Genomic DNA, 26,614 nt, shown 5'->3' on the forward strand with positions numbered 1-26,614 from the left:
TCAGAACAAACCACATGATGTCATTGAAGAACAGAGTTGCGAAATCCCACATTCCAGACCAGGAACTAGGAATGATTCCCAAATTAGGCAAATGACATGCGAAATATCATTAAAGCATCTATGAGGAAAAAAAAATAAACCCACAAAAAAAACCCCCAACCCACCCCAAAACCAAAAAACCCTGAAACCACATGAAACAAATTATGTTCTCCAAAACGGTCACGTTAATGACTCTTCACCTCAAATACATTTACTCAAAAAAGTCCTCAGTATCTTGAGAATATGGAGCTAGGATTGCAAAGTTAATTTAAAATTCAGGAGCAATATTTAAAGATTATTTATATAGCAACAATCTGCAAATGTTTCCTCTGGATACTGCCATTTGACAGAGATTTTGGATGCCATGCTTTCCACTTTAATGCCATTTTTAGGGGTGGGACTGTAAAGAAGCTTCCATGCTTCCTCTGCTCCAACAGCCTATTTACTTGTTTGAATGTTAACACGAAGAGCAAGTATAATGTTGTTCTGAAAGCTGAGTCTTTGAATGGCTGCAGGTTACTGCAGGGTTGAAAACCTGGAAGATCCTACTCCATGACCGTTGTTGAGATGAGGGCCCTTTTTCCCCTTAGTTACAGTTTTGGAATTCCTTTCCAGTATAGCATTTCTTGAGGCTGGTTTAGTATTTTCACTTCTGGGGTAAAATTTCCCTCTTCTGGCTCCAAAGGAAGTTGAGACAGCAAGGACAGCTGGATCAGTTTATGTTGTCTAAAGTTAGCTGAGATGCTGGGAAGTCCTCAGACGATGTAACTCCTGGGGCTTTATGCCTCGTTCTCAAGCAAGTTCAGCCATTTTCCACTGGTTCAGCCTTTTTAACATATGAAGGGGAAGAGACTACACTAAATACCCTGTATAGCTCAGAAAAAAATGGACTAGAGCTTAGATACTATTTTCTTAAGAATCAGTCACTTGAGATTTCTATTGAACAGATGGAACAAAGCCCAGTCTGGCCTAATTAAAGAACAAAACCAAATTAAACTGTAATTGAGCAGTTCCTCAGCACCCTGCACAATGTGGTGGAATATAATGTCCCATTGCACTGCAGAATGGAGACACCATGGAATAAATCTAGGTCCTCCAGGCTCCAAGTGCAACATTTAAGGGCAGCCACAGAAGGAGGCAATCCTTTGCCAAAAGGAGCAGCAGAATTGCTAGATGCTACAGATCCACCCACCCATCCCATGTTGTCCATGTGAAGGGGACATTCTCTACGGTTCACTTGGTGAGCCATAGGACTAATGCTGCAGACTGCCAGCCAGCAGTTCTGTTCCATCTCCTTGCAGAAGGTCACAGACACCTCCAGGCACATGCTCAACTACTCAAAGCAATGCAGAATTTGATGGAAGGGTCACCTAAGCCAAGAGGAAGACTCCTCTTTCTTTCAGAGAGCTTCAGATGTGGCTCCCAGCACTGCTGAGGTATAATCTCAGCACCAGCCTCCTGAAATGCTCTGCATTTGGTCATGTCTGCATTTCTCTGACATATTGCAGTGGAAAAGACACACAGGGCTCATGCAAGAGGTACATAGAGGTACGAATTATGGGACCCCCCGACTCCGCAGGTTCAATTTCCAAACAGAGTCACGCATCTACCCCCACAGGTGTCTAGACATTGCTGATCAGAACCTAACCAAATGCAAGGAATGCAGCAAAAAGCATCCAAACCGTTAACCACTGTCACAGAGAGGCTGGTTAAATCCAATTATGTTCAGACCCTGGCAGAAGAGGGCATAAATGAGATCCTTAGAAGGCATGGGACAGAGCAAGCGTACAAAGAGAATTAATTGCACTTTGCACATGGATAACACCTTCCTTTTCTTCCTCCTGCTGTGCAGCTTCTCACCCGAGCACCAAAAATCCCAAGAGCATAAGTCTACTTCTTAGGTGGATCAGAAACAAGCTGGAAGAATCTTGAGTTTTACCATTTCTAGACTGTTTGGAATATGTTTGACACCATACATACTGGTACAATTGCACCTTGTCAAATAGAGGAACTCTGTAGTGACAATAAATATTAATTCCCTGTACTGGCTTTCAGCCTAAATCTTAGTAGATTGAAATATCTGCCATAGCAACATAAAAAAAAAAAAAAAGAAAAAAAACAAAGTAGCAATAAAATCAAATAAAAGTGCCAGATCCAGCATCTACTACTGCCCGGTTTATGCAAGTCAAGCAACAGATGTTTCAGGCTGTGCATTTCAGAGGAAATTACACTGATATGCTCATACAATACAGCAAATCCTGTTGCAAATTTGCAGAATATTTATTTCAGGAATAAGTCCGGCTCTATTAAAAAAAGAACGTGAAACAAAATTACTTGGCTTACAAAGCGTACAGTGCCCTTTTGCCAGTCCAGCACCACAGCAGCCATGCCAAGGTAAGATTAAAGAAGATTGCAGGAAAACTGTAGGTCCAGCAAAGTCCATTTTTCATGCCTTTTTTCAGAAGGATTTTGTGCCGCCCACCCATCCTGCGTCACTCCACAGCAAAGCCAGCAGTACTCAGCTTTGAGCAAGCTTCATAGGAGTCTTTGCCATTCATTTCTCCTTGCCCAAGGAACACCAGAGGAACAGACATAAGGATCAGAGTGGGACATCATCTAGTGTTTACCCATCACTCCTGTCTAACGGCTGAGCACTTAAGCAGAATCCTGAGTGGATTCACACCCAGGATTCCCACACAGCGATTGCGAATATTAGCTTTTGAGGGTGAAGAGTGTCTTTGAGCAGGTACGTGCCCAATACATGGCACTGTGGAGCTCTGATTTCACATAGACAAGTAAAGGCGAATGGTAGGTGTGGATTTGGACCCCGAGCTCTGTGATCAGCGGGAGGTGGTTCTCGCTTTCGAAGCCCCTGACACCCCTTCCTTCATCCCATGGAGAAGCACTGCACTGCAAGAGGAATGGCAGTGTACAACCAAGTGAAATCTGATAGAGGCTGAGCAGCAGCTGGCAAACATCTCAGAACAGGCAGGGCCAACATCAGGGTCAGTGTTTACAAATAATAAATCATGTGAGCAGCGCTCACACCAATGTTTGGGAAAGAGTCTGCATCACCAATGTGACCTCCTCCCCAGCTGGATTTTTTTTTTTTTTTTTTTTTCCTGAACAGAAATAAACTGGGGCCCCATGTTGGAAACTGGGAAACTACACAAAAGTAAGCAATGAAATAAAGCCAGAACAATGACCAGTTCAGACAGCCTAGGGGGCCTTCTGCACATTGTCCACGTCAAAATTTCCTCATCCCAAAGAAATTCCTGCAAAAAACACAGGATGCTTTTATAACCGAGTGGGTGGCACTTTAAGACAGCATCCCAATTGGCTGGGAAAGTCGATAAACCACGCGTTATTTCACTGCCACCTTTCCCATGGGACATTGCCAGCAGGAATACATCTCTCTCATCTTTTTCACAGTTGAGTCGCACGTTTCTATACATTATACCCTGCCATGCCAACCCCAAAGTATAGAGTTTAATAGGAAGGCAGTGGGCTCGTTCTTCTTTCCCCTCTTCTCTGTTTCACTTCAGTTCAGTGGCAATGCGCCCCTCTCCCCAGACACAATTATTTCGCAGCGGTGAAGCTCACGCTAATGCTAAACACGGAGAGCAAAAGTAAGTAAGTTGTATCTCAGGAGTATCGCAGCGCAGGCTCCCCCGCTCCCCTACTTATTCCCCGCCGGGCTTAGTGGATGGCACTGTTCACAGGCTCAGCACGCCCGGGGTGGTTTGCAGAACGGTGGCTGTGATTTCCACGACTCTTAAGACTTTAAAGACGTGGATTATCAGTAAATAAATTAACGCGGAAGCGGAGCCTCGGTGACCACGGGGAAGGCAAAACCAAAAGTACACCTGATCTAGAAATTCCGGAGTTTATCAGCCAGGCCGTGCTGAACCGGCAGCACGGGGAGGTCCCCACCCTCCGCGGTCGCAGTCCGAGCCCCGCGATCGCTCTGCACCCGGGCAGACGTTGCGCGTCGTTGATTAAAAGCGGTCGTTATCGGCGAGGAGATGGCGCTGGCACCGGGCGCGGCGGAGGGAGCTCCGAGGAGCCCGGGGGGCGGCGGCAGCGGCAGGAACCGAACCGCGGGGCGGGCGGGGAGGAGGCGCTGAAGGCCGCGGTACCGGCCGCCCCCCTGCCCGCCTCTCCCCGGCCCCCGGCAGCGGGGCTCCGGCCGCGGGAGGCGGCGCCTCTCGGGGAGGCGGGCCGGGCCGGGCCGGGCCGGCGCTGCCTTCCGGGGCTCGGCACGGCGGCGGCCGGAGCCGGGCAGGATGCGCTCCGCAGCCCCGCTGCTGCTGCTCTCGGCCTGCCTGCTGCTGCCGCTGCTGCTGCCGGCCGCGCCCGGCGCCCGCGGCAGCCAGGAGCCGGCGGCGGTGAACGGCAGCCGCCCGCCCGCCGAGGCGGCCGGCGCGCCCGGCAACCACAGCGGGGCCCAGCTCAGCCCCGTGCCCGCGCTGCTCCGCGACCTCTCCGCGCTGAAGGCCGCCGTCATCGGGGCCTGCGCCCTCACGGCCGCCCTCATCGCCTGCCTCCTGCTCCGCGTCTTCAGGTAGGGAGGGCCCGGCCGGGCCGCGCCGCGCCCTCGGCCCCGGCCCCGGCCCCGGCAGGTGCCGGTGCCGGGCCAAGGCCTCCGCCCGCGGCCTCGGGGCTCCCCTTGTCCTCGGCGGCGGAGGAGCGCGGGGGGGAGGCCGGGGGTCGGGCGGGCTGCGGCCGAGGCCTGCTCGCCGGCCGAGGCAGGCGGGAGGCGTTCAGCCCCGGTGGCGGCGCGACCTCCCAGCGCCTGCCCGGGGAGGCGGGGAGCCCGGGCGGTGCTGAGCTCCTCGCCTATTAATAGTTGTTCTAAAGCCTGACTTCGAGCACGGCACGTGTAAATGCCTCCTGAAACTCCTGGGGAGTCGTAGGGGTGCTGCCGGCCGCGCAAACGTGCGTCTTCCTCCGCTTCTGCAGAAAAACAGGGCAGGAGTTGGGTCTCGAGTGGCTTTTTCCAGGCGTGGGGCACACGGGCCTCAGTTCTGCGCGTGGGGGCCACAGCGGTGGCTGGGGACTGGAGTGGGCCCGGACCGAAGCGTGTGAAACTCCACGTGAACGTACAAAAATATGTGGGGGGTTTGTTTGCTGTGAGGGTGGTGGTTCGCTGGCATTGGTGGCCGGAGGAGGCTGTGGGATCTTTGACCATGGCGATACTCAAAGCCCACCTGGACAGCCAGCTCCAGGTCACCCTGCTTGATCTTGAGAGGTCCCATCCAGCCTCAGCCACCTGTGTCGTCTGCACCCGTGGGATAATGCAGATGCCACTGCTGTAGTAACTCATGCTGGGTAAAAAAGACAAATCTTTTTAATGAAGCTTAAGCAGATAGGCCTGAGGAGGTCCAGCGTAGCCAAAAGTAGATGTTGGTTTAGATCACAGCCCTGATTTGACTGGAACTGTGATGTGTAACCAAACTTCCCAATGTTTCAGTCAGCTAGATCGCTGATGGAGGCAAGCTCCTGCTTCCAGCACAGAAGGAGAGAAACTCCTGGTTCCTCACAGAGCTGGGAGAAGTGCTGGTGAGCAGCAGGAAGCTGGGCAGAGGTTTGCATCTGCTTGGTGCTCGTATCATCCATTTAGCGTGGCATAACCAGCGTGGGCCAGTTCATGCTGGAGTGGGTTGGTGCTGGCACGTGCTTGAGTTATCCAGGCAGTCCTTGAAACTTGTGTAATGTCTCCTGCTGTGAGGGACATGAGAAAATTAAACTCAGTACCTTTAGAAAGCCAGTCTTCCTCTCGGCTTGTTGCCGAAGCAGAAGAAAAGCAAATACTAAAGCTCCATTTGGTACTGTTAGTGTTAATTATTATTTATCTCAGGGTAGTGGCGAGAGTCCCCACAGTGCAATAGAGGCTGTCCCTGACTAGTGCAGTCTACAAATAAAAAGCTGTTGCCTGTTTGTGCCCAGCTTTGCTAGGAAGATTGCAGACTTTCAGTAGTTAACAGTCATCTGACTTTTAGGTAGGGGCAGCAGGGAAGAGCCGGGAGAGTGGAGCAGCTGGCTCTGGGCAGCAGGGAGGAGGTGAGCGCCATGTCTCAGGTGACAGAAGTAGTTGAACAAGTGGAGTTGGCGAATTCTTCCTTGTTCTGTCTTCAGGCAGCTCCTTTGTGACTTACATGATGGCTGCAGCTGAAATCCTCTGCTTCTCCCGCTTCTGATTTAATTCTGTGTAGGAAGGACAGTGTTCACAACAGTAGTATTATAAAATGTGGTCTTAAAGACCAAAATGATAAGAACTGATATTTTCTAAAGAAATAGACATTTAACTAAATTCTTCTTATGTGTTGCAGCAGCTGGCAAAAGACAGTGCAAATAAATTTACGCATTAAAGTGAGGTGATTTGGGAGAACCCAGTAAAATATTGAAGAGAATTTTTTTTAATCAGTATGATGGACAAACACAGCAAAATTGGTAGTAGGTATATGAGCTGGAATTAGGAAGTCTATAACTAAGTGCAGAATGAAAAGCTTAAGTTTCTACTCCTGGTGCTCTCTGATCTTGGAGAGTTTATTTCCTCTGCCTTGGTTTCTTCTGGGTATAAAGTGAGACCTTGTGTTAAGGAGACCTGGCGTAAGGCTGAACATTTCTAGCCAAAGAAAGCAAACTGATAGCCTTTAAAGACCTTTCCCTATACCATAATCAGCAAAAACAGGTCCAGGTTAAAGTCACCTTGGGAATGATGGATTAATTCTCCCATGCCAAAGTCATCGTTACGCAACTGATCACAGTTAATGCAGCATTAAAGATATGTAAAAAAACCCCTCGCCCTCTGAGATCTCTTGTGTATCTTTAATAGAACCTGCAAGGAAAATGGAAAATGAAGCTTTTGGCTTCTGAGTATGTTTCTTTATCTGACAGAGCACTTGTTTGTAAACAGTTATCCCAGTTGCAAATGAGACAAGAATACCAACAGGTACGTTTGTACAGTGTCACACTTGTAGCTGACAACATAGATTGGAGGAGATTCTGTTGCAGAAGAGATAAGGGATTTACCCTCAATAAATGTAAAGCTTTTCTCCCATCAGAATAAGAGCTTTGTTCATACTTAGTAAAAAACATTGCAGTTTTTTTTCTGAAGTGTCATGGGTTCCTATTGAAGAGATTTTGCTGAAATCCAATCTTTGATTAAACCTTCACTGTGAAATTGCTCTGGGTTGCTGGAAGTAAATTATCCTTTTAGATATGGGTTGTAGAGATGAAATGAACGAGTGAGGGGCCAGATATTCTTGTCACAGGCGTTGGATTTATTTTTAAATGAATTTTATTTTTTTATACATCTCACTTTTATATATTTTTATGTATATATTATTTTCCTTTTTTTGTTCAAGCAGGGATGATACATTTCTCCAGCTCTCTTTTTTAAGACAACGCTCAGAGATTCTTCTTCATTCCTTTTGGGACTGTTATGCTCTGAATTCATCTGATGGTCCTGTGATTCAGAATGTGGTATTACCCAAAGTGGTCTGAATTTCCTTTCTCTCTGTGGCTACTAGGGACTGTGAAGGCCAGCCAAGACTCTCCTATTTGTCTGAATGTGGCAAGGCCTAATTTGCTATAGGGTTTTTTGGGGTTTGGTGTGTTTTTGTTTTTTTTTTTTTTTTTGGCAAGCTCAGTTCTGGGCTTGCTTTCTTTCCTATACCCCTGGGCACTGCATGCTCCAAAACCAAAACTATTTCCACAACAGACCAAATTTCATGTTATTCTCAATCAAATAGTTGGGTAGTTTGCATTACCAAGAAACACAGTGTCTTGCAACAGCTCATGAACAGTTCATGCGGCTAAATTCACTCTCTGATCTGCGTTTTGAATTTTGCCTTTTTACCCCCATATTCTGCCCTACTTCTCTTTCCTGGTGTGGCTCAGTTCATTTCATGGCAATACAATTCGTGGGATCAGCTCCCAGGAAATGTAATTTTTCAGATGTGGCTATCTGTGCTGGTAGACCATATGCCTTCTAGGGAAACTGAGTAAGTTACTGCTGCTCAAATGGGCCAGCTGAAAGCAACCCAAAGCTTTAGCTGCAGAAAACTGTGTGCTGTAAGTGTTTGCTACATGCCTTGACCTGCCTTTGAATGAACAGAACGCAGGCTGGAAAAGGCTGCTATTTATCTAGATTTTTAGAGACAAGCTACCTGCTTATTTTGTAACTCGTTGCTTTGTTACATTGCTTGTTGTCCAATTTTGATTTCTGCCTCAAATACCACTTTAAGCTTAGTTTTCCAGTAATTGCAAAACTGATATAAATTACTGAGATTGAGGAGAGAGGTTCAAGCATATGATCATAGGATACAAGACCCTTTGTTGTATGAGCTGGGCCATTGCTCCGGGCCATCCAAGGCTTAACCCCAGAGAGTTTGACTGATTCAAAATTAATTGTATTATAACCAGTTAGAGTAATCCAGCAAAGACAAGACCTCTGCCAGGAACAGGAAAGAAAAACTCACCATTAAAATGACCTTAAATGGAGAAGGGAAAACACCCAACAAAACAACCAAACCCCAAAACACGTATTTGTGACCTATGTTGAAAGCTTCATTTAAGCTGCATGTAATTTAGTTAGGGCTACAGAGAATGACAAATGGGACACTTGTCCTGGGTCTCAGAGGTCCTGTCTTTGGGAAGACTGGAGTGTCTCTATGTGAGCGTGACAGCAAATTGACAGAAGGAAGGGAGAGGGGATCGCTGTCTCATACTGTCTTGGGCTCTTTACAGCTGTGATGTGAACAGTCACAACAGAGGATGAATGCTGTTTCTTATTGTAGGATTCACTGCCTTGAAGAGTTTGGGTAGATCATAAAAGTTTCGATAGCTGTCTCCTATGAAACAAGGATACTTCTCGAGCACATCTCAGATGATATTGGTCTGACTGTGCTATAATGTTTGGAAGTACATGCTGGCACTGGTACTGACCACCAGATGTGAGTGGCTGTATTTTAATTACTTACAGACATCACTGCTTCATTAAACCACAACAATATCCCATTTAGGTGTTCCTGAAGTTACTCCCAGTAGCAGTCTCTGATGCATCTGTCCTATTAGCAGCGGAGTTAAGCAAGGGGACTCTTCTGCTCTTTGTGGCCACATATATTCCATCTTAAAGACTGGATTGTTAGAAAACACAGCACCTTCAGTTTGCTACAGCAAAATGTATATCCAGAAAACATGTGAGGACTTAGCTTCATGGTTTAACCTCATTGTATACAGCACCATCCAGAGAGCAGAGATAGCCAGACAGATCAACAGTAATGAAATATCACTGACCTAATTCATCAGCTGGTAGTAAGCCTGGAGTTTCCCCAGGTTTATATTTCCTTAATTTTTTTTTTTCAACTGCTAAGGGAGACCATTAACAGCAAATAAACTGGTCCCAGTTCCATTCCTGATATAACATTGCTGCAGTTCTAGGAGGAAGGTTAATCAGACTTCCAATAAGTACTCTGCTAAGAAGGGATAGGGGGTTTTTTTGTTTTTCCTTTTTTTCAGGGATGGTCCCCTCCCTCTGCATCTCTTGGCAGGAAGTGTTAATGCTAGATAAGAAATGCAGAGACCTCACTCTCTGGGTCAAGAAAAGCATTATCCTTGAATATCAGGGTTGTTGACTAAAATAGATTAGAGGTGTAAATAATATAATGAACTAGTGAGTTGACTTGAGCAGTTACTTCACCACATGATGCCTCAGAAAGGAGGATGAAGTGCTGCATATGACTGGTGCTTGATCAAAATAGCCTCTGGTCAAAATACAGAGATACAAAGTCAGCGTTTTGCTCCAGCCCATCTCTGTATGTTGTCCCTCCTTGCACTGCGTGGCACGGTGGAGGGAGTACGTCTGATTCTGATGGACGAGACCCTGGTGTGGTGCGCGGTGCCACAGGCTTTCGAGCCCAAGGGCAGTGCCAGTGTGCGAACACCACTTCATCTTCTCTCAATTAAGTGCTGTGCTTGCTACACCTGCCTTCTGTTAACACCAGCGAGCTGGTTTTGATGGGGTCTAAAGTGAAAGGTTAATATCCCTGGCTGCAGTTAACTTTTTTTTTTCCCCCCTCCTCATGATGATTCAGTGCAAGACCTGTAGCATCCCCTTCTAATTACAGGGGGGGTGGCTAAAGTCAGACAGCAGAAGCAATATGATTTTTTTAAGTGAAAGACAGTTTTCTGTGCTGAAATACCCAGTACCGCTTCTACCCTGGCTAAATCACTTGGGGAGCGTTTCAGCTTGTCATTATGCAAGGGGCATACTCTGACCACAGCTTCCAGCACGCTTCTTGTTTGCTTTAAAAAAACCGACACAAAATGAACGTGGCTAGAAAGGAGATCCTCTCTTTGCCCATGAGGGCTAATGTGTCTTGATCGTATCCAGGAGGTCTCCAAAGTTCATGAAGCATTTGTATTCTGTAGTTCCTGCCCTGTGCTACTCTGCTGACTCTGCTGTCTGTCTGCAAACAAAAGATGCTGCCTGGTCCCACCTGCTGGATAAAGTGCTTTTCCTTTCGCATTGTCATCACTGATGATTACAGGGATCCTACTGAGATTTGGGAGTTTTAAAGTGCAACTGTTTCCTGATGGACAGGCTTATTTTGCATGCATGTAGGGACATTCCCAAGGCTTTCCTTTAAAGTTAGCTCGGGTAATTCTTCTAGTATTTATGAAGCCTAGGGGAGTCATTCAAATGAGCAAGTGTGAGAAAACGGACCACTGAAAAATACAGATTAATGACAAATTAGCTAGGTAATCTGGTGTAGAATTAATTGAGGAAGAAGAGGCAAGGAAAGACCCTTTTGCCTTGCCAATGGCAAACAACTGATTGTAGTGGCTTAGCCAAAAACCAGCAGCAAAATGAACTTTCTCCCTTTTCTAAATAAGCACTGTGGTTAAGTGAGGGTTGTGGAGGATTAATAGATACTGTGCAGCGAGTTCTGCTCCAGGTCCTCTTTAAAGTGTAGCCCAAATAGACTAATTAATGGCTGGAGGCTAAATGGTTCTAGTTTTCCATTTCTAAAAATACCTATTCTGCAGTAATTGCTTCAAACACTCAGTGTTAACTGTTGTAAGATGAGTTCCGTAGAGTAAGTTATGTTTTCTAATGGAGGGAATGAGGGATAATGTCTCTCAATAAAGTGGGCCTGATATACAGGTAGGGTCTTAAATGGGTGAACCTATGGAACCCCCCTGCAGACTGTACGTGTAAGGCGAAGTGGTAAGGCTGTGCTTGGTTTGTTCTGACACAGGTTAGTTTTGGTCTATGTTTAGGCTTCACAGCATGAGTAAATGTTTCTTGTAAAAGCAGTGCATTACTTGTAAGATGAGACCTCCCTGCATCACTTTGCTTCTAGGTCTTGGCTGAGAAGCAGAATAAGATAGAGAAGTGTTTTCAAAAGGATTTTCAAGTGTTTGGGTTAAGAGTCCTACTGTATCAGATATAATATTGCTTGTTTCAACAGCAGCAGTAATAGAACAAACCACCCCGTGCTCTATGTGACACAGCGGCACAGATTGCTATAAAGATTAGACAACAGGAGAATACTTTCTTCTCACTTCTGATGCAACCTTAGCCTTCAGAACAGGGAGGAAATGCAAACTGCCCCATCCTGAGGGCTGGGACCTGTTTGTTCAGCCTTGGACTACTGCCCAAAAGCAATGCTAGGCAGAGGCACTGAGACTTCCATGTCGGAGCTGTTCACTGATTTTAAATTTCCTTTACTTCAAGCCTGGAAGGGACCGTTGTGGTGGAGATGCAAACGCAGGGCTTGAGTCCCAGTCTTGCTGTGATGTTCACACCTTGGTTCTTGCTACTGTGTAACTCTTTAAAAGGCATCCCTTCTTGATGCAAAAATGGCAGTGTTGAATCCGGCACACCTTGTGTGACATGCCAGGGCAAGACTCCTTGACAGTGAAAGTGTACTCATAATGTGCTGCCTGCTTGGAGCGGTAGTTGTGATTACCAAAAATTAGGGGCTGCGTGCTTGTGCCTGCACCAGCTCCTTTCTCATGCTTGGCAGTTGCCAGTTTTGTTTTATAAAAGGTGAAGGGGAAAATTCTGCAGTTTGTTAACCAAAACCATCCATTTTTCTCCCCGAAGGCTAGCTATACACATCAGCACCTTCTTTAATGTATAATAACAAAATTGGATTCATGCATGAGCAGTGTGACCCTCCTGATATGCATGAAAGGAGCAGGTGAAATAAAAAGAACCTGCACAATTCAGGCCAGAGGCAGAGAATTAGTTGAAAAGCCACATACCAAGTGTTTGTTAATTGAAAGTAAGTGTTAGAAAATAGATCTCTCAAAACTGTGGGAGATGCATGCGCTTGAGCATCTCCATTTCAGAAGGAAAATAAGGCTGGCATCTCTAGGAGGAGAGGTGGTAGGTACAGTTAGCTTTGAATGATAGTTGATAATTTTTCATAGCACTTACACAGCGTAGGGCATGAAACTTCTCAGACAAGGCTCCGGGTTGTTGCTCTGGGAGTCCTGAACTTGGCCTGATGGCAAGAAAAGACAGCAGGCTGTTTGTACCCAAACATTACCACCCCTTTGCTCCTTGTAATCCTGCCTAGAACATTCCCCTGTCTCACCACGGCTTAACCTGGGCTATCTAACCTAAACATGTTCACTAAAGCATTGGCTGCTTCAACTGATTAAGCCTGCGTCTCACTTATTGAGCGTGGCAGCAGGAGGATGCAGTGGGCTGCTGTGCTTGTATGTCTGCCCTGGATGGCAGAGGATCTCTGGTTTGTCAGAGGCTGAAAGACTGATGTTGATCTGGATTGCAGTTGACAAGAAATTGTGCTCTACGCTGATGGGCACAAACGGTGGCCTTGGGAAGGCGGCAGGAGGGGACGCCGGCTGGCTCCACAGCCTTCGTGTCTGGGGAGGTCTGAATCAAACAGGGCGGTGATTCAGTGTTGGTGGCAACAGCTTCAGCTGCTCCAAGGAATACTGTATAAAGACAATCCTTCCCTTCCCACTTCTGTGTTTCAGGTCTGGCAAGAGGATTAAGAAGACCAGGAAGTACGACATAATCACCACTCCAGCCGAGCGGGTAGAAATGGCTCCTCTGAATGAAGAAGATGATGAGGATGAAGACTCAACAGTGTTTGATGTGAAATACAGGTACTGCTGCGAGCCCATCCAGTTAGGCTTGCTCACTGAGCTCTTATTAGTGAAGACAGCTCTTTTTTTCTCTGCTGGGCCAGCTTGGCAGAGATATGGCAGTTGCAGTCTCCCTTTCACTTTGCCCAAGCATTATCACTTTCCTTTACAGCCCCTCTGCCTGTTCTCAGCAAACATTGCTCTGTACTCTCCTGCTCTTGTAATAACCATGTCACTACCCCTAGGCTGTCTGCCCTCCTCTTTCCTGTGCAGAGCAGCACAATGGGATACACGTGCCCCAGAGAGCTAACAAGGTTTAACAGACTGAACTTCCCCTCTCCGGCAGCTGTTGGCAGTCGTTCCTGTGTGCTCTCAGTGTCTACACACACACTGGATGGAGGGCTGTGGATCAAGGGCTGCTTTCCCAGGCGCTGCCATTGCTGTGAGCCTGGGAGGGAAATTATGGCAAATCTCCACCAACCTCTGGGTTTGTACCAGAGTGCTCTCATGTTGTTCTGTGACAAAGAGAAGACTGTGGTCCCTCGCTGGTGGTGTTAGCAGTTATCCCTTGGCAACAAACTTTCCTTAAATGTGTTTGTCTTTTTGAGATAGAAGTGGTGTGACAACCCAAAACTCTTGGTGCCTATTCTGGGCCTGAGATTTATAGCAACCACTCAGCACATAAAGATGCTGCACATTGATTTATGGTATCAGGGTATCTACATCTCTTATTTTTATTTGCATCAAACCATCCACAGCATTCAAGTTGCATTCTCATCCAAATAAGGCCTACTCTAAAATCTGTCTCACTTTGGCTGAAATAAGCACTCCTAATTATAAAAACACAGACCTTGACAACTCTTAACTGGAGATTTTCCAGGCTTTACTCCTGTTGCCCATCTCCTACCTTTGGAAAGGGGGAACAATGCATTTGCTCTAAGCACGTGTGCCAGCATCTAAAACACATACCACCGCACGCTCTGCTGGTCATTTTCAAAATAAGTGTGTTGTTTCTCTATAAAAGTCAGGCAATAGTTGGAAGCTATGAAACAATGAAGGGTGTGAGTCATGCCTTTATGTATAAATAATTAGTTCTTGAATTAGAAGACTCCTATCAGTCCTTGCCTGACTGTTGCCATTTTCTGTAGCTGCCCTGTGTTTGCTCTAATAATTTTAGCTTGTGCAGTTTTTACTTTGGGACTGAGCTTTGTTAAACCCAGAGTGCAGACATCTGTCTTGCCATGGCCTACTGTTGTCTGTGCCTCCTGCTCCTCTTCCTCTTATCTGGGTACTTTCTGTGAACTTTTGATGGTGAGATCAGAGGGGTTTTCCAAAGACTGAGACCAGAAGGTTCTCAGTCATGGCAGTGCTTCAGGATAGGATGTCTAATAGTAAAATAGTAGCTGAACAAAGAAGAGAGCTTGCGGAAACCATCCGACTCATGAGAGCTGTGGTTGTGTTATCTGACGTTGATTCTCTGGAGCACACACTGTGCTGATGCTTTCACAAAAGTTATTTGGTCTTTGTGGGTTCCTCCACAGTACAAATGGCTCTTCACCTTGTGTGATGCTCTGTTCAGAGACTGTAGGGGTTTTTGGTTCTTAGCCAACAAGTCTTCTCTTCAGCTGTGGGAATTCTTCCTTTCTCCCACAGTGCAACAGCTATTAAATTCCACATTTTCTGAAGTCCTTGCTGTTTCAGACATATGTTTGTTTAGCTCAAACAGAGCTACCTCAGTTTAGAGGGGGAGATCATCTTACAGACAGCCCCTTAGTGATACTGATTTGGGGAAAGCTTCTTTGAGGATATATCTGCTGTAAAAGGTATCAAGCTCTCTGGTTCCTTTGTGCGGCTCAGAGACTACATCCCCAAACAGTTCCTATCTTCTGTCACCAGTAAAGACACTTCTTCGCAAATTTGAATTGCTGAGTTTGACCATTGACATCCCCATTAAACCAGTCAGGGGGTTCTTCATAGGTGCTTGTGTTCAGATGGGAAGAGAGGGCTAGAGCTGCAGAAAGGGCATCTTGGACATGCCTGCAGTAAGTCAGTAAACTAACTTCTACTAGGTCTTCTGTTGAGGTTCCTTCCCCAGTGTCCCCCCCCCCCCCCAAAAATATGACATTCAGGAGATAGTTGCCTTGTGCCACCTAAGACTTCCTTTGTTTTTTGCAGCTGGGTGCAGATTACAGGAAGACAGGGTAAGGAGAGGTAGCTTTATCCCTCTCTGTGGTTAATAAATGGAGTTATAAATATGTGCAGGTAGCTACACAACTGGAGTGGTAGGTTTGTTTTGGACATTCAGCAAGTGCCTACAGTTTTAAAAGAGCCTTCATTAATTGCTAAGTCAGGAAAACTACTTACCCTCTCCATTATCTCAAAAAAAAAAAAAAAAAGAAAAAAAAAGAGAGAGAAACCCAAAACTTGTTCAGATGCGTTAGGTGAACTTGCAGAGGTGTTACTAGGGCTGATGCATAAGGAATGGGGTCATACTGCTGTTTCAGCTTGTTAGCCAACTAAAGCAATGTGTCTTGAGTTGCGGCAACCTGGAAGCAGTTGTGATGGGGACAGAGGAGTGACAGGTGTCTCCTGATAAGTTCCCATGGGCTAGAATATTCCACAGGCTTTCTTTTATCTATTTATTTTTTAATTCAAATGAAGGTGCATCCTTGCCAGCAGTCAGTACCAGTTGTGGCAGCTGTTCGGGTTTATTCAAGCAGCCTCCTAGCAGTGGCGCTTACTTGGCTTATGGCATGACAGACTTCTGGCCCGTCTGTGCTACCAAGTCTTGGCGAGGGGATTTTGACCAGGTGCTGCTTTGGTGACTGTACTGTTACTGGGATTGCTTTCAGAGAGGCTAAACCTTGTGCAGCCCCATGCTGCAGCATGATCCACTGGTGCAGTGCCATGGCTGACGAGTCATTATTCTGATTTCCTTAATTCTTTATTTCTTTGTGACACACTGGTAATGAAAGGTATGCCTAGGGCTGGAGTGCCCATCGTTCAGTGTTGTAACATACGTGCTGCCATATCTACATCAGAAACAAGCTTCCTGTAGCTATTTAAACCTAGAATTTTCAAAGTCTCCCTGGCTCCTGAATATCATGTGAAATTAGCTGGAATCTTTTGTCCTGTTCATTTTTGATTTAAAGGCTGTGAAACTATGCAGAAAATGGTCCATTCTCCATAAAGTGATGATTTGCAATGGTGTTTGCTCAGTGCTTTCCACCAGAAAGACACCAAAAGTATATTTAAAATACAAGCTTCTGAGAAAACATGGGAATGGAGTGGAAAGAGCCAGTTTTCCAAAGAGCAATGCAGTAGGGACATGTTGGCTGTGATGGACTGTAAGCATTATTATTATAAGTGTTACTTATATGTACTGTAAGACAATCTTATGCTTTCAGATCTCCAAGGTTACCACCAGCATGGCAGTAGGGAAAAATCTGAAGAGCTGGCCTGGAGTGCCATGACATTAGGTACCTCCTGTGCATAATACTAAGTATGTTACCGCAATATTAACCTACTCGATGGATATGCAGGACATAAATAGAGTCTTGTTTTGGGTTTGCAGCTTAAGTCTTTGCTGAGGATTATGTGGGTATGCTCTGGGCTGGTTTGCTTGAGGTCCCCTCCCATCGTTGAAAGACCTGTACTGGCACTCACATCTATGCTTGGGGGGAGTAATTGAGATTCTGTGCTGTCTCCCCCATGTAATGCAAACAGCACTCTAATTAAAAGGCAGTTGCTGTCTAGCAGCAACAGGGGAGAAGCAACATGTACCTCTCCAATTGTTCTCATGCATTTAATTTTCTTTCCTTTAATGCTTTGTCCTTGTGTGGATTTGTTTCCAGTCTTACATGAGGCATCAAAGAACAGCAGACAGTGTAAACTGTGCTGTTGGATGAAGGTTGTTACTTTTTTTTAAAAAAATTTTTTTTTTTCAGGAGGCTTTAAGGTTTTGGGCTCCCGGTAGATCCCACTCCTCACTTCCCTTGGGCAGTGGAGCAATGAGGATTAAGCACCTTCCTCCTGTAAAGCAGACTAATGAGACCACTTCAAAATCTTAACCAAACACAGTCCTTTCTGTGGACGCAAAAGCCACCCACTGCCTGCCTCTGACAAATGCAGAAGCGTGCATGCGCTGGATTAGATAGATACCCTCTTTGCGATCTCATTTCAGTAGCAGGGAAGCAGTTCTGTCAATGGTCTCTCTAATCCTGCAAGCACAATTTCTGTGTGACACGAGGCTGAAAGTGTAAATCAAAGATTGTCAAAGAACAAAGATGCCAAATCATTTAGACATTAACACCACCTTGAAAAGCTTCACGGAAACTGTTTTTTTTTAATATGGAGGATGGTTTTCTGTATGTATTTGCTCTGGTATTAAAAGAGGCATTTGGATAAGAAGTTGAGGAATTGTTCTGAAATTATTACAGAGCTACACAAAGAAAGCAAGTGAACATGGAAAGGGTGTTTGTTTTTTGATTGCCAGTTCAATCTGTGCTGCTGAAGGCCGAAAAGTATCCCTGTCCAATTGATTTTTGGACCATATGTACTGTATTGGTCATCATTTCCCAGATGTCAGGTATTTTTCATGTTTTATGATGGGATTACACTTGCTGCACACCTTGGAAAATGAGTTAGTGGAAAGCTAAATCCCATCCTCCAAGTGTGCTCTTTCTCATCCCACCAACAGATCTTGATTTTAAGATTTCCCTCCCCCCTGTGCTCCTTTAGCACTTTCTTTCAAGAAGGCAAGGGAAAGTTGCTCAGGTTTCATGATCTTCTACTTGATGGAGCTAAGCCACTGATTCATCAGGCAGTTGGCACTGTGCTATACTCGAGGAGAGAGGAGTGAAATAAAGTAGGTTACAGGCAAATGTCCCCAACAAACTGGTGTTAGTGTCCATCCCCCATCACAGACCACTTTGCTTGTTTTGTGTAATAAGAGAAAAGAGATAAAACAGCTGCAAAAAGAACCAGTTTCTGAAAAGGTAAATAAAATTGTTAGCTATTAAGCTTATTAACTCTAGCGTAGCTCATTGGGGGATTTCTTGTCAGCTTTAATAGAAAACTGAAAACAAGTACTGAATAAATTCTGTGGAGCCTTGCATATGAAAGGCTTTGAAAGCACTTCAGTAATCTGGGATATCAGCAGTGTCTCCTCTCCCTGCTGACTTGCAGCTGTTGGAGGCAGTGCGTTCTGCTCTTGCTACACTTGCTGAGCCCAGCTGGGTGAAATTTCACAACCATCCCCGCAGAGCATTTTGAGTCCAGGGTGATACGTGCCACGTGAGAGCCCGGAGTCAGGGAATAACTTGGAATTTAAATGTCAGAGCTGGAATTGTCCCAGTCCTGATGTCAGGCTCCTAAATAAGTACTGAAAGAAAGTTTTTCTTGGGGCAGATTGAAGCCTCCATCCTTCCTGTCAGCTAAGTGAAATTCCTCAGTTTGTTTTCCACATGGATTGTCATTTTTCTCTCTAACAGCAGCAGCACCAGCAAAACACAGAAGCACTTTAGGAATGCATCTTCCAAAGTGCTCTTGAAAGCAGAAAGATTTATGTGTAAGGAGTGGTGACAGTCAGAGGGAAGAAGACAGGAACATTTATTCAACCATCATGGGACTAAAGGGCTTTTGAGAGCTTGCAGGATGTTTTAGAGGAAAGATGCACCACATGTAAAGGCTGGATTCTGGATTCATCTCTTTTTCAGGCACCGATAGCATTGAACTATGTGGAAACATCTTCATCACAGTTGCAGGGCTCAGCCTTTGATGTGCTTGAGTCTTTCGGCAGTCTCTGTAAAATATGAGAGTTACACTATTGGTGTCTTCTCTTTGAATACATCCTTTCCAGATCCTGACTGTTTGCAGCTCTGAACGGAGCATGGTATTGTCTGCTTGTTACAGCAAGGTGTTGACTCTCAAGGGAGCAGCTTTAATGGATTTTTTGCCAGCAAAAGCCGCAGGCCATTCTGGATGATGCTAGGTGAATTGCACTGGGTTTTGTAGCAGTTTAATTTTTTTTTTTTTTTCCCAGCAGGCAGACAAGTTGTGTATAAATGGAGGGGTATCATTTATCCTCATCTGAAAGGGGTACAAATTACCAACACAGTCAGCTGCTTACTATAAATACAACACATTGCCAAAGCTTTGGTGCTGCTGTTAAGGGTTTCCCATGGGTCCACAGCAGGGGAGGAAAGAGATGGTGAAAAAGCATTTTTTGTTTGGTTTTTGAAGGCCAGGTTCTTTCCTCATGTGGCTGTAACAGTTGTTACAGAGCACACCACATTCTGCTGGCTTGTTCAGTCAATTTTACACTGGTGGTGCAGTCCTACGGGAGGGCTCTTGCCTTCTTCATGGAGCATAACAAGTTCCTATTAAGACTTTTGTTTTTGAACCCTGAAGCAGTTAAAGCAGTAGGGTGTCAGGAGGAGAATCCATAACAAGGAGGATAGTCCATGTGTGTTGGTTAGTAGGGGGCTGCACTGGTGTGAAAAAAGCTGTGAGGTCCAAGATGCTGTTCCATGTGCAGTGAAATAGCAGTCCCTGTGTGCATGCTCCCTTCTCTGGTCTGTACAGTGGCTGGTCACAGGATCTTTCAGAATATGGGTTTTGTCTGCTATAACTCTGCTTTTTATCTTCGCATGGTCTAGTTTCTCCTGGCATGGTGTTAACATCACATCAGTGTCACCATGGAAATCAACTGCTAAAGGAAACTGATGGCAATCACAGTGAATAATGCTGCCTTTTCCTTTGTAGCTTTTTGGATTTTGTTTCCACTTTGCACACGGGTTTTCATCTCTGCCTGTGAGCTACTTAATTGCAAATCTACAGCTGTACTAATTCTTCCTGCTTTCCAGGTAAAGCAGCTCCGTGGAGTGTTGGTGCCCTGCAAGATGTCATTCTGCTGTCGAGGGACCTGCTGAAGCCGTAACTGTGAAAGGGGAGGCTTTCATCTCTGCAGCGTTACAACCAAACCAAGCCTCACCTCCTCGAGGTGCTGTTTGTACAGCAGGCTATGGATCTTCTGACCAAAACGTCACCATTCAGTTCTCTGGTTTCCAGACTGCTGTGTTGGAATGACCAGAGTTCCTCTTTGCAAACTCAGCTCTCTTGCTTTAGGAGGGCTGCAGTGTCACTAAAACATGACAAGATGCAGCCCTGTGTACTGACTTGCAGCTCATCATGGTCTAAGTAAGTTTTGCAGAAGAAAGATGACAAAGAAGATAAAACCAAGCTGCCCAAGGACTTATTTTCTAAAATCCTAATTCAATACTTCAGTCACTCTTAAACTTTGGTCATTGTTAAACAGATCATGTGTTTAAAAAAAAACCAAGTAGTGTATTTTTTGGGCCTTACAGAGGGGACTTACAACTTTAGGTGGTAAAAATGTAAGCCATGCTGAAATGCCACACTGTATGTTTAGTGTAGGATTTGGGGGGGAGGGGATGAAAGGTTGACTCATGTAGAAAATTTTCTTGACTTGCTACTGATTTTTTTTTTTTTAAACAACAATTGCACTAAGCTTTCATGATGACATTCTCATTGTCCCAAGGAGCTCTGATCAGACCAACTTCAATAAATGAGACCACAGGGAAACAGGAAGAATCAGGCATGCCCTAAACTACAACAATCTTGGATTAAAGAAGATATATTTTTGTAATTTTCTGCCCTTCCACAGGGAGTAAAACCAGTGTTTTGTACTGTCCTGTGCTGACTGTAAGTTGTCTACAATTCATCTATATTACCTTTTTTCTAAGCAAATTAAGTCCTCATGTGGAATGATTAGACTGCAGAAAGAACACCTCTTATTTTTCATGGAAGCTTTATATAAGTGATCTTAATCTGTATCAAACTGGAAGTTTTCCCCTACCACCTGCTTGACAAATCCCATTTAACTCAAGGATGCATTTTTAACCATCACTCCCTGCTGTGCTTCGTGCTGCAGAGGTCAGAGCTGTGGGATGACACTATGAGAATTAGATTGCTGCATCTGGCTGAATTGGGTTTCGGAGACCGCAAGCATGTACACTTTCCAGGCCATCATTAGAAAGGGCAAACCTAACTGGTTTAGTCTCTTTACTTTGTGGTTTTCCTTTAAAGTAACCACAGATGCAGTTCAGACTTTACTGTTTACTGCACCCCTTAACACCTTTTATTTTCAGTTTTTAAGCTGGCTGGAACCTTGCTTTTCTTGGGGAAACTCATGTTTTCCAATTGTTTTAGGATTGTCCCACTGTTTGCTTGACCCTCTACTAGCCTCCTGCAGTTACAACCCCTCAAGGAAACTGCAGAATTTCTGGCAAAGCACCAGCCTTGCAGCAAGCTGCCAGTTTTGGGTTGGTGGTTTTTTTTTTTTTTTTTTGAAAGCCTATTGGGATTTGAGGCTTGCTGAGAACACTGAACTGCTTTGTCATGATACCACGACCTACGCCAGTTCTGTGCGGTTCCCATGGGCCCTGCAGTCAGTAAAAGGTGAAGGGGAATTTTTTTTTTTTTTTCCTTCCCAGCAGCCTTGCACTTTCATCAAAGAAGCTCCCATAACACAGCTTGCTTTCCCTAGCCATGACTCGGCAAAGGCTTTGCAAACAGCCACTTCAGCCTGGATGGGAAAATCCCACAGCAGACTGTTGTGTTAATATTAGTCATCAAGGCAATATAAAAATGCTATGTTATTTTCATTCATGGAGTGATTTTGAGTCACTCCATATTACCGTTACTAAGCAATATTTAACATGTCAGCTGCGAGGTGAGGATGCGGCCGAGCAGGTTGTGTCCTGGCTGGAGTCAGTCGCAGGGACCAGTAGCTTGAACGATGCTGCGGGTTGAGATAAGATCTGGGGCTCTTTCCCCACCTAGGTAAAACAGGTTTCAGACTTGGGCTGGATGATTCTGAAGGAAATATTGTGTCCCTTCAGGACTAAAGTACTTTGAAGACTGGAAATTGAACTTCTTAGGCAGACTGAGTCCTTTTGAAGTCAGAGAAGTGACGATGTTGAGAGGAGAGAGAGAGGTTAAAAGCTTCTGTTTGCATTTGTGGAAGGAGGCAACAGAGTGAAGTGGCTGCCCTTTCTGAACAGACATCATGGCAACATGTTCATGTCCACTCTTCTGCCAAACTCATTAAGCTGAGCATCAGGCACTCTGGATGAGTGGTGGAGAGGGAATGAAACTGTCTCTTTGCACAGAAGACAGGAAAGACCAAGTTATGTAGGAGAGAGATGAGAGGAAAAGGTGCATAAAGGACACTTCTCCTTTCTGAGGGTGAGTCAGTTCTTCAAGTCAGGAGTTTTTCAAAGAACTTTGGGTCACTTGCTGAGTTAGGCTGGCAAAGGCCATCCACTCCCCTTGCTTGTGGCTAAAAAATCCCACCGTTTCCATAACATGGCCAAATCTCAATGGTGGACAGGGACCAGATATTTAAGATGTTGAAGGTGGAGGTGCTCAACTGCTGCTGGGATGCTCTGGCTCTTCAGGGAGGTCCCAAACCTTGTGCCATAAGCTAAAAAGCGCTTATAGGGAAGCAGCAGCTGCTCGGTAGAAATAAAAGGCCAACCTCACCAGTTGCTCATGGTCATGAAAATAATCAGAATGCTTTGCTGTTGCAAATGTGAGGCAATGTTTACCTCTACAAAAGTTGCTGTATGTGATTTAAAGTGTCTGGTTAAATATTCTATAGCTATATTTAGTTAAGATTTTAAGAGCACTTGATGTGACTCATCTAATAGTATATATATGAATATTTTTTTAACAGTAGGAATTAGTTTAAAACATAGTTTTAATAATTTGAACTGTTTGGTTCAGGTAGTTCTAGGAGTTCATCAGAGAAGAAATAGCCATTAACCACTACATGAGTGTTTTACCTTAATGTTCTGTGTATCTTACACTGCAGATTTAATCTGATTGTGACTGTAATGTGTCTTAGTATCTGCTGCTATTTTGTGTTGCATAGTCAAACTTGCTTTGTTCAAGAGCATTTTTAAAGGTGTATTTTTTTGTTGCAGAAAATGAAAAGAGAAACGTTATTACAGATGTCTGTGTAGCTCGCACACTGCTTACAAAATCTAGCGACTAGTAGCAGAGTCAAACAGAGCAAGCAAATTAGAGGCTTTCCTATTTGCGCATGCTGTGCTGTGGAGGAAAAACCCTGCACAGAATTGCAGCTTCTTTACTCCAACCACAGCCCTGTCACCAGAGATTACATTTGAGAAGCCAGAAGTTGGTGTGCCACACTTGCCTGCAGAATTAAGTCAGAAAGTACACAGATAGCTTTGTAATTGTTTGGTGTGTTGGTTTTGGGGGGGTGGGTTGGTTTTTTTCTGTTGTTCCCCCCCCTCCGAAGATGTGGAGATGACTGCAAACACTTGTTTGGCACACTAACTTGTGCTATCCTAATGCTTATCTTAAGCCCATACTGACTTCTGGAAGTCTACAAGCACTAATGAAGCTTGAACACACAAGCACTAATGCATTTGAACATTTTGTTTGTAACCGTTCCCTCTAATTCACTGTACATGATATAATCTCTGCAGGGTGGCAGGCTATGGTTTTCATTAAGAGTTTTTTCTTCTGTTAGATGAGTTTCTGCTGCTGCAGTTTTTGTGGGAGGAGTTATCAGGACCATGCGTTTTGTTTTGTGCAATTGCTTGAACTTTAAAAAAAAATGTTTAAGAGAATTTGTCATTGTGACCAAAGCTTCTTTTTAAGAAAAAATTGGTAAGACGAGTTTCAGTGGACTTCTCATGTTTCAGTAGAAACTGCCATCATTAAACATGTTCTTGAAATCCCCCTTGTGTTGCGTGTTATGTTTAAGGAGGGAATGGGAAAGCAGCTGTTACTTGTTGAAGTTTGGTGAATTTGAGAGCCTTGTGTGATCCCTCAAAGGGCTGCAAGTCCCTTTGTCCCTGAACCAGAGCATGACAAGGGGGGAAACTGATTTTAGCAGCAGGTTAGAGGAATACGTTTAATCACACAAAGTCCCCATCAACCATCAAGAAGCTAGTCTTACATCTGGATTCCAAAGGCAAAACCCTCTGCAACAGGGAAGATAGCTTAGTACGTTTGACTACAACCATGTTCGGTACCTTGGAGCCCACAAACTGTAGACCTATTGTCCGAGACTCCAAGTCCAGTTGAGTGAATCAAGCCATGTCCTCTCCCTGGGGTGGGTGGCCAGGCCACAGCACAGCCATTAAGCAGACTTCCTTCCACTTCAGTCTTGCTTGACCAAATTCCCTGTGTCTGAAGCAATTTTGCCTTGTGGTTTTCAGGGTGTGGTGAGATGCTGAAGTGCAAGAGATAAGAATCAGGACAATCAGGCTTGCTTGTTTGTTGTTGTGCACATTTTAGCAGTACTTTGAAGACTGTTTTCCTCTTGCACTATTTTTATATGGAGTGCAGGCACTCCTAGACTGTAGAGCAGCTACAGGACAGACTGATGCAGTACACTGTGCATGAATCAGCTCTGCCTCTTTCCTCTCCCACGTATCACGTGATTGTTCCTGCCTTCATGTCTTCATCTCTTCAGTAATGGTCTTAAGAGTAATTCAGTGTTGCAAACAAAAGGCAGCTGCTGTCCAGCCAGTGCCTTTTAAATTATGTCCTGCCAGTAAAGTAAAGCTCAATCTAATTCAAAATACTTAACAAAATGCTATCAGGCCTCAGCCACGAGCCAGCTGTTTTGCAGCAAAGCTGGTTTGTGTAGGAAGTTCAAGACCCATCAAGGTGAGCTGTGGCTAAACAAGACAGGCCCTTCTTAGCATAGGCTGCAGAAGTGAAGATGCTGTGTAATGGAAAGGCAGCAGCTGCAATCTCTGGGTGTACTTACCTTTCTGATGAGGTCTCAAGTGGAAGATGAGCAAATGACTGAAAATCTGGTATAAGTTTTTAGCTAAGTAAGAGCAGAAAAGCTAGAGCTTGATGAAGATGATTGCAGCTGGGGCTCTGGGCAGAAAGGGCAAGGCTCAGTTTAGCCCTTTCTGGATTATGACATGGGGGAAGCCTGAAGCTGCAATTAAGATCTTGCACAACAAAGATTTTCTTAGACAAGTCGATACATTTGTATTTTTTTTAAATGGGTCCTATTAAAGGATTATTTCTCCAATATCTAGAAGAGTTCTGCGTGGGCCACAGTATAACATGGACTTCCCTTCTGTCCTGTATGTGGCTGTTGCCACCTTCGTACAAGCTGCTGCTCTCATTAGCAAGTCTGTGTGCAAGTGTGAGGTTAACAGAATGGAGCCGTCTAATACACATTTATAACCCTGGAAAAGGGAGGGGGTGCCTTTCTTATGTCTCTTAGTGTCAGTGATCTTTGGATGCCTTGATACTGATAACTGCAAAATTATCAGTGATGTTTGTCAAGTGCTATCAGAGAGACCTTAGCTTAACACTGTGATGATTTGAATTATGCCTGACAACAAGCTCCATTAAGAGTATGAAACAGGAATAGCTCTAATTGCTTAAGACCAAGTAGGTTGTAACTAGGCTGCACAAAAACATCACTGAAGATAGTTCATGTCCCTATCAGCTGGCAATTACCAATTTTTAAGATACCAGAAACTTTTCAAGCTCTGGTTTGTAAGAGAGAGCTACTCATCTGAGCTCAGCCAACTAAGCTCCCAGTTGGCTCACTTCTCCAGTGGCTGTTTGCTCATGGCATGTTAAATGAGCTGAATATAATTCAAAACAGCACTTCTATCTCATGAAAAACAGTATTCAGTTCAAGAAAGCAGTATAGAAGGGGTGGCCATTGCTTTTAAAGCTAAGAAGCAAAGGGACTTCAAAATCCAGATGCAGTTCTTGATGGCTTATGAGGTATAAAGCTGGCTTCTAGGCTGTTCGCTCCCCTCCTGCTGGTTTCTCATAAGCCATCATGTTCACTCGCTTCCCTCCACATTGGGGGACTGGCAGCTCCCAGGGGACAACCTGCTTAGGCTGTGGGTGGATGAGGCAGGGGAAGGCAGGTCCTGAGGGGCTTGAACAGCTGCTTCAAAGCTTCAACCAGCATGTTTAGTCTCTATTTTGGAAGAGATTACAATCTTAATTGCCAGCCTTCAAAGGCTGCCAGCCCTGGCTTGAGAATACACTCCTAGTTGTTGCCTGTTGCTGCCCTCTCCATTCCTCCCAGTGATGGAAGGAACCCACTGATCTGCACGTGAAGCAAGCACTAGGATTCCCTGGCCAGGGTTTCAGCTTTGTAGTGTGCAGATGCAAGACTGTTGGTTTGAAAGATGAGGTGGGATAAAGATTAGGTGACCTACTGCACCGTTTCTGCCAAGTCGATTTATTTTAAGGCTTTTATATGAAGTGTAACACATATCATCTACTTAAAGCTCTTCCTGACTCCTCTGGGCTTCTTACACTGGCTCTTCTAGATAATTTAATTCAGTGTACATCTTGTTATTCTGGCCTAGCAACAGTTAAGCAACAGATACCT

General features: G+C 44.9%; 1 protein-coding gene across 1 annotated transcript; it reads left to right on the forward strand.

Annotated features, from left to right (window-relative positions):
* The first annotated feature begins 4,213 nt into the window (after positions 1–4,213).
* Positions 4,214–23,960, forward strand: FAM174B (family with sequence similarity 174 member B). Its single transcript, XM_052808281.1, has 3 exons — positions 4,214–4,603; positions 13,060–13,191; positions 20,037–23,960. The coding sequence occupies exons 1-3, from the start codon at positions 4,326–4,328 to the stop codon at positions 20,038–20,040; spliced, it is 414 nt and encodes a 137-aa protein (XP_052664241.1). The 5' UTR covers positions 4,214–4,325; the 3' UTR covers positions 20,041–23,960.
* The last annotated feature ends 2,654 nt before the right edge of the window (positions 23,961–26,614 follow it).

This window comes from Harpia harpyja, chromosome 14 (assembly GCF_026419915.1).
Source record: "Harpia harpyja isolate bHarHar1 chromosome 14, bHarHar1 primary haplotype, whole genome shotgun sequence".
Lineage (NCBI taxonomy): Eukaryota > Metazoa > Chordata > Aves > Accipitriformes > Accipitridae > Harpia > Harpia harpyja.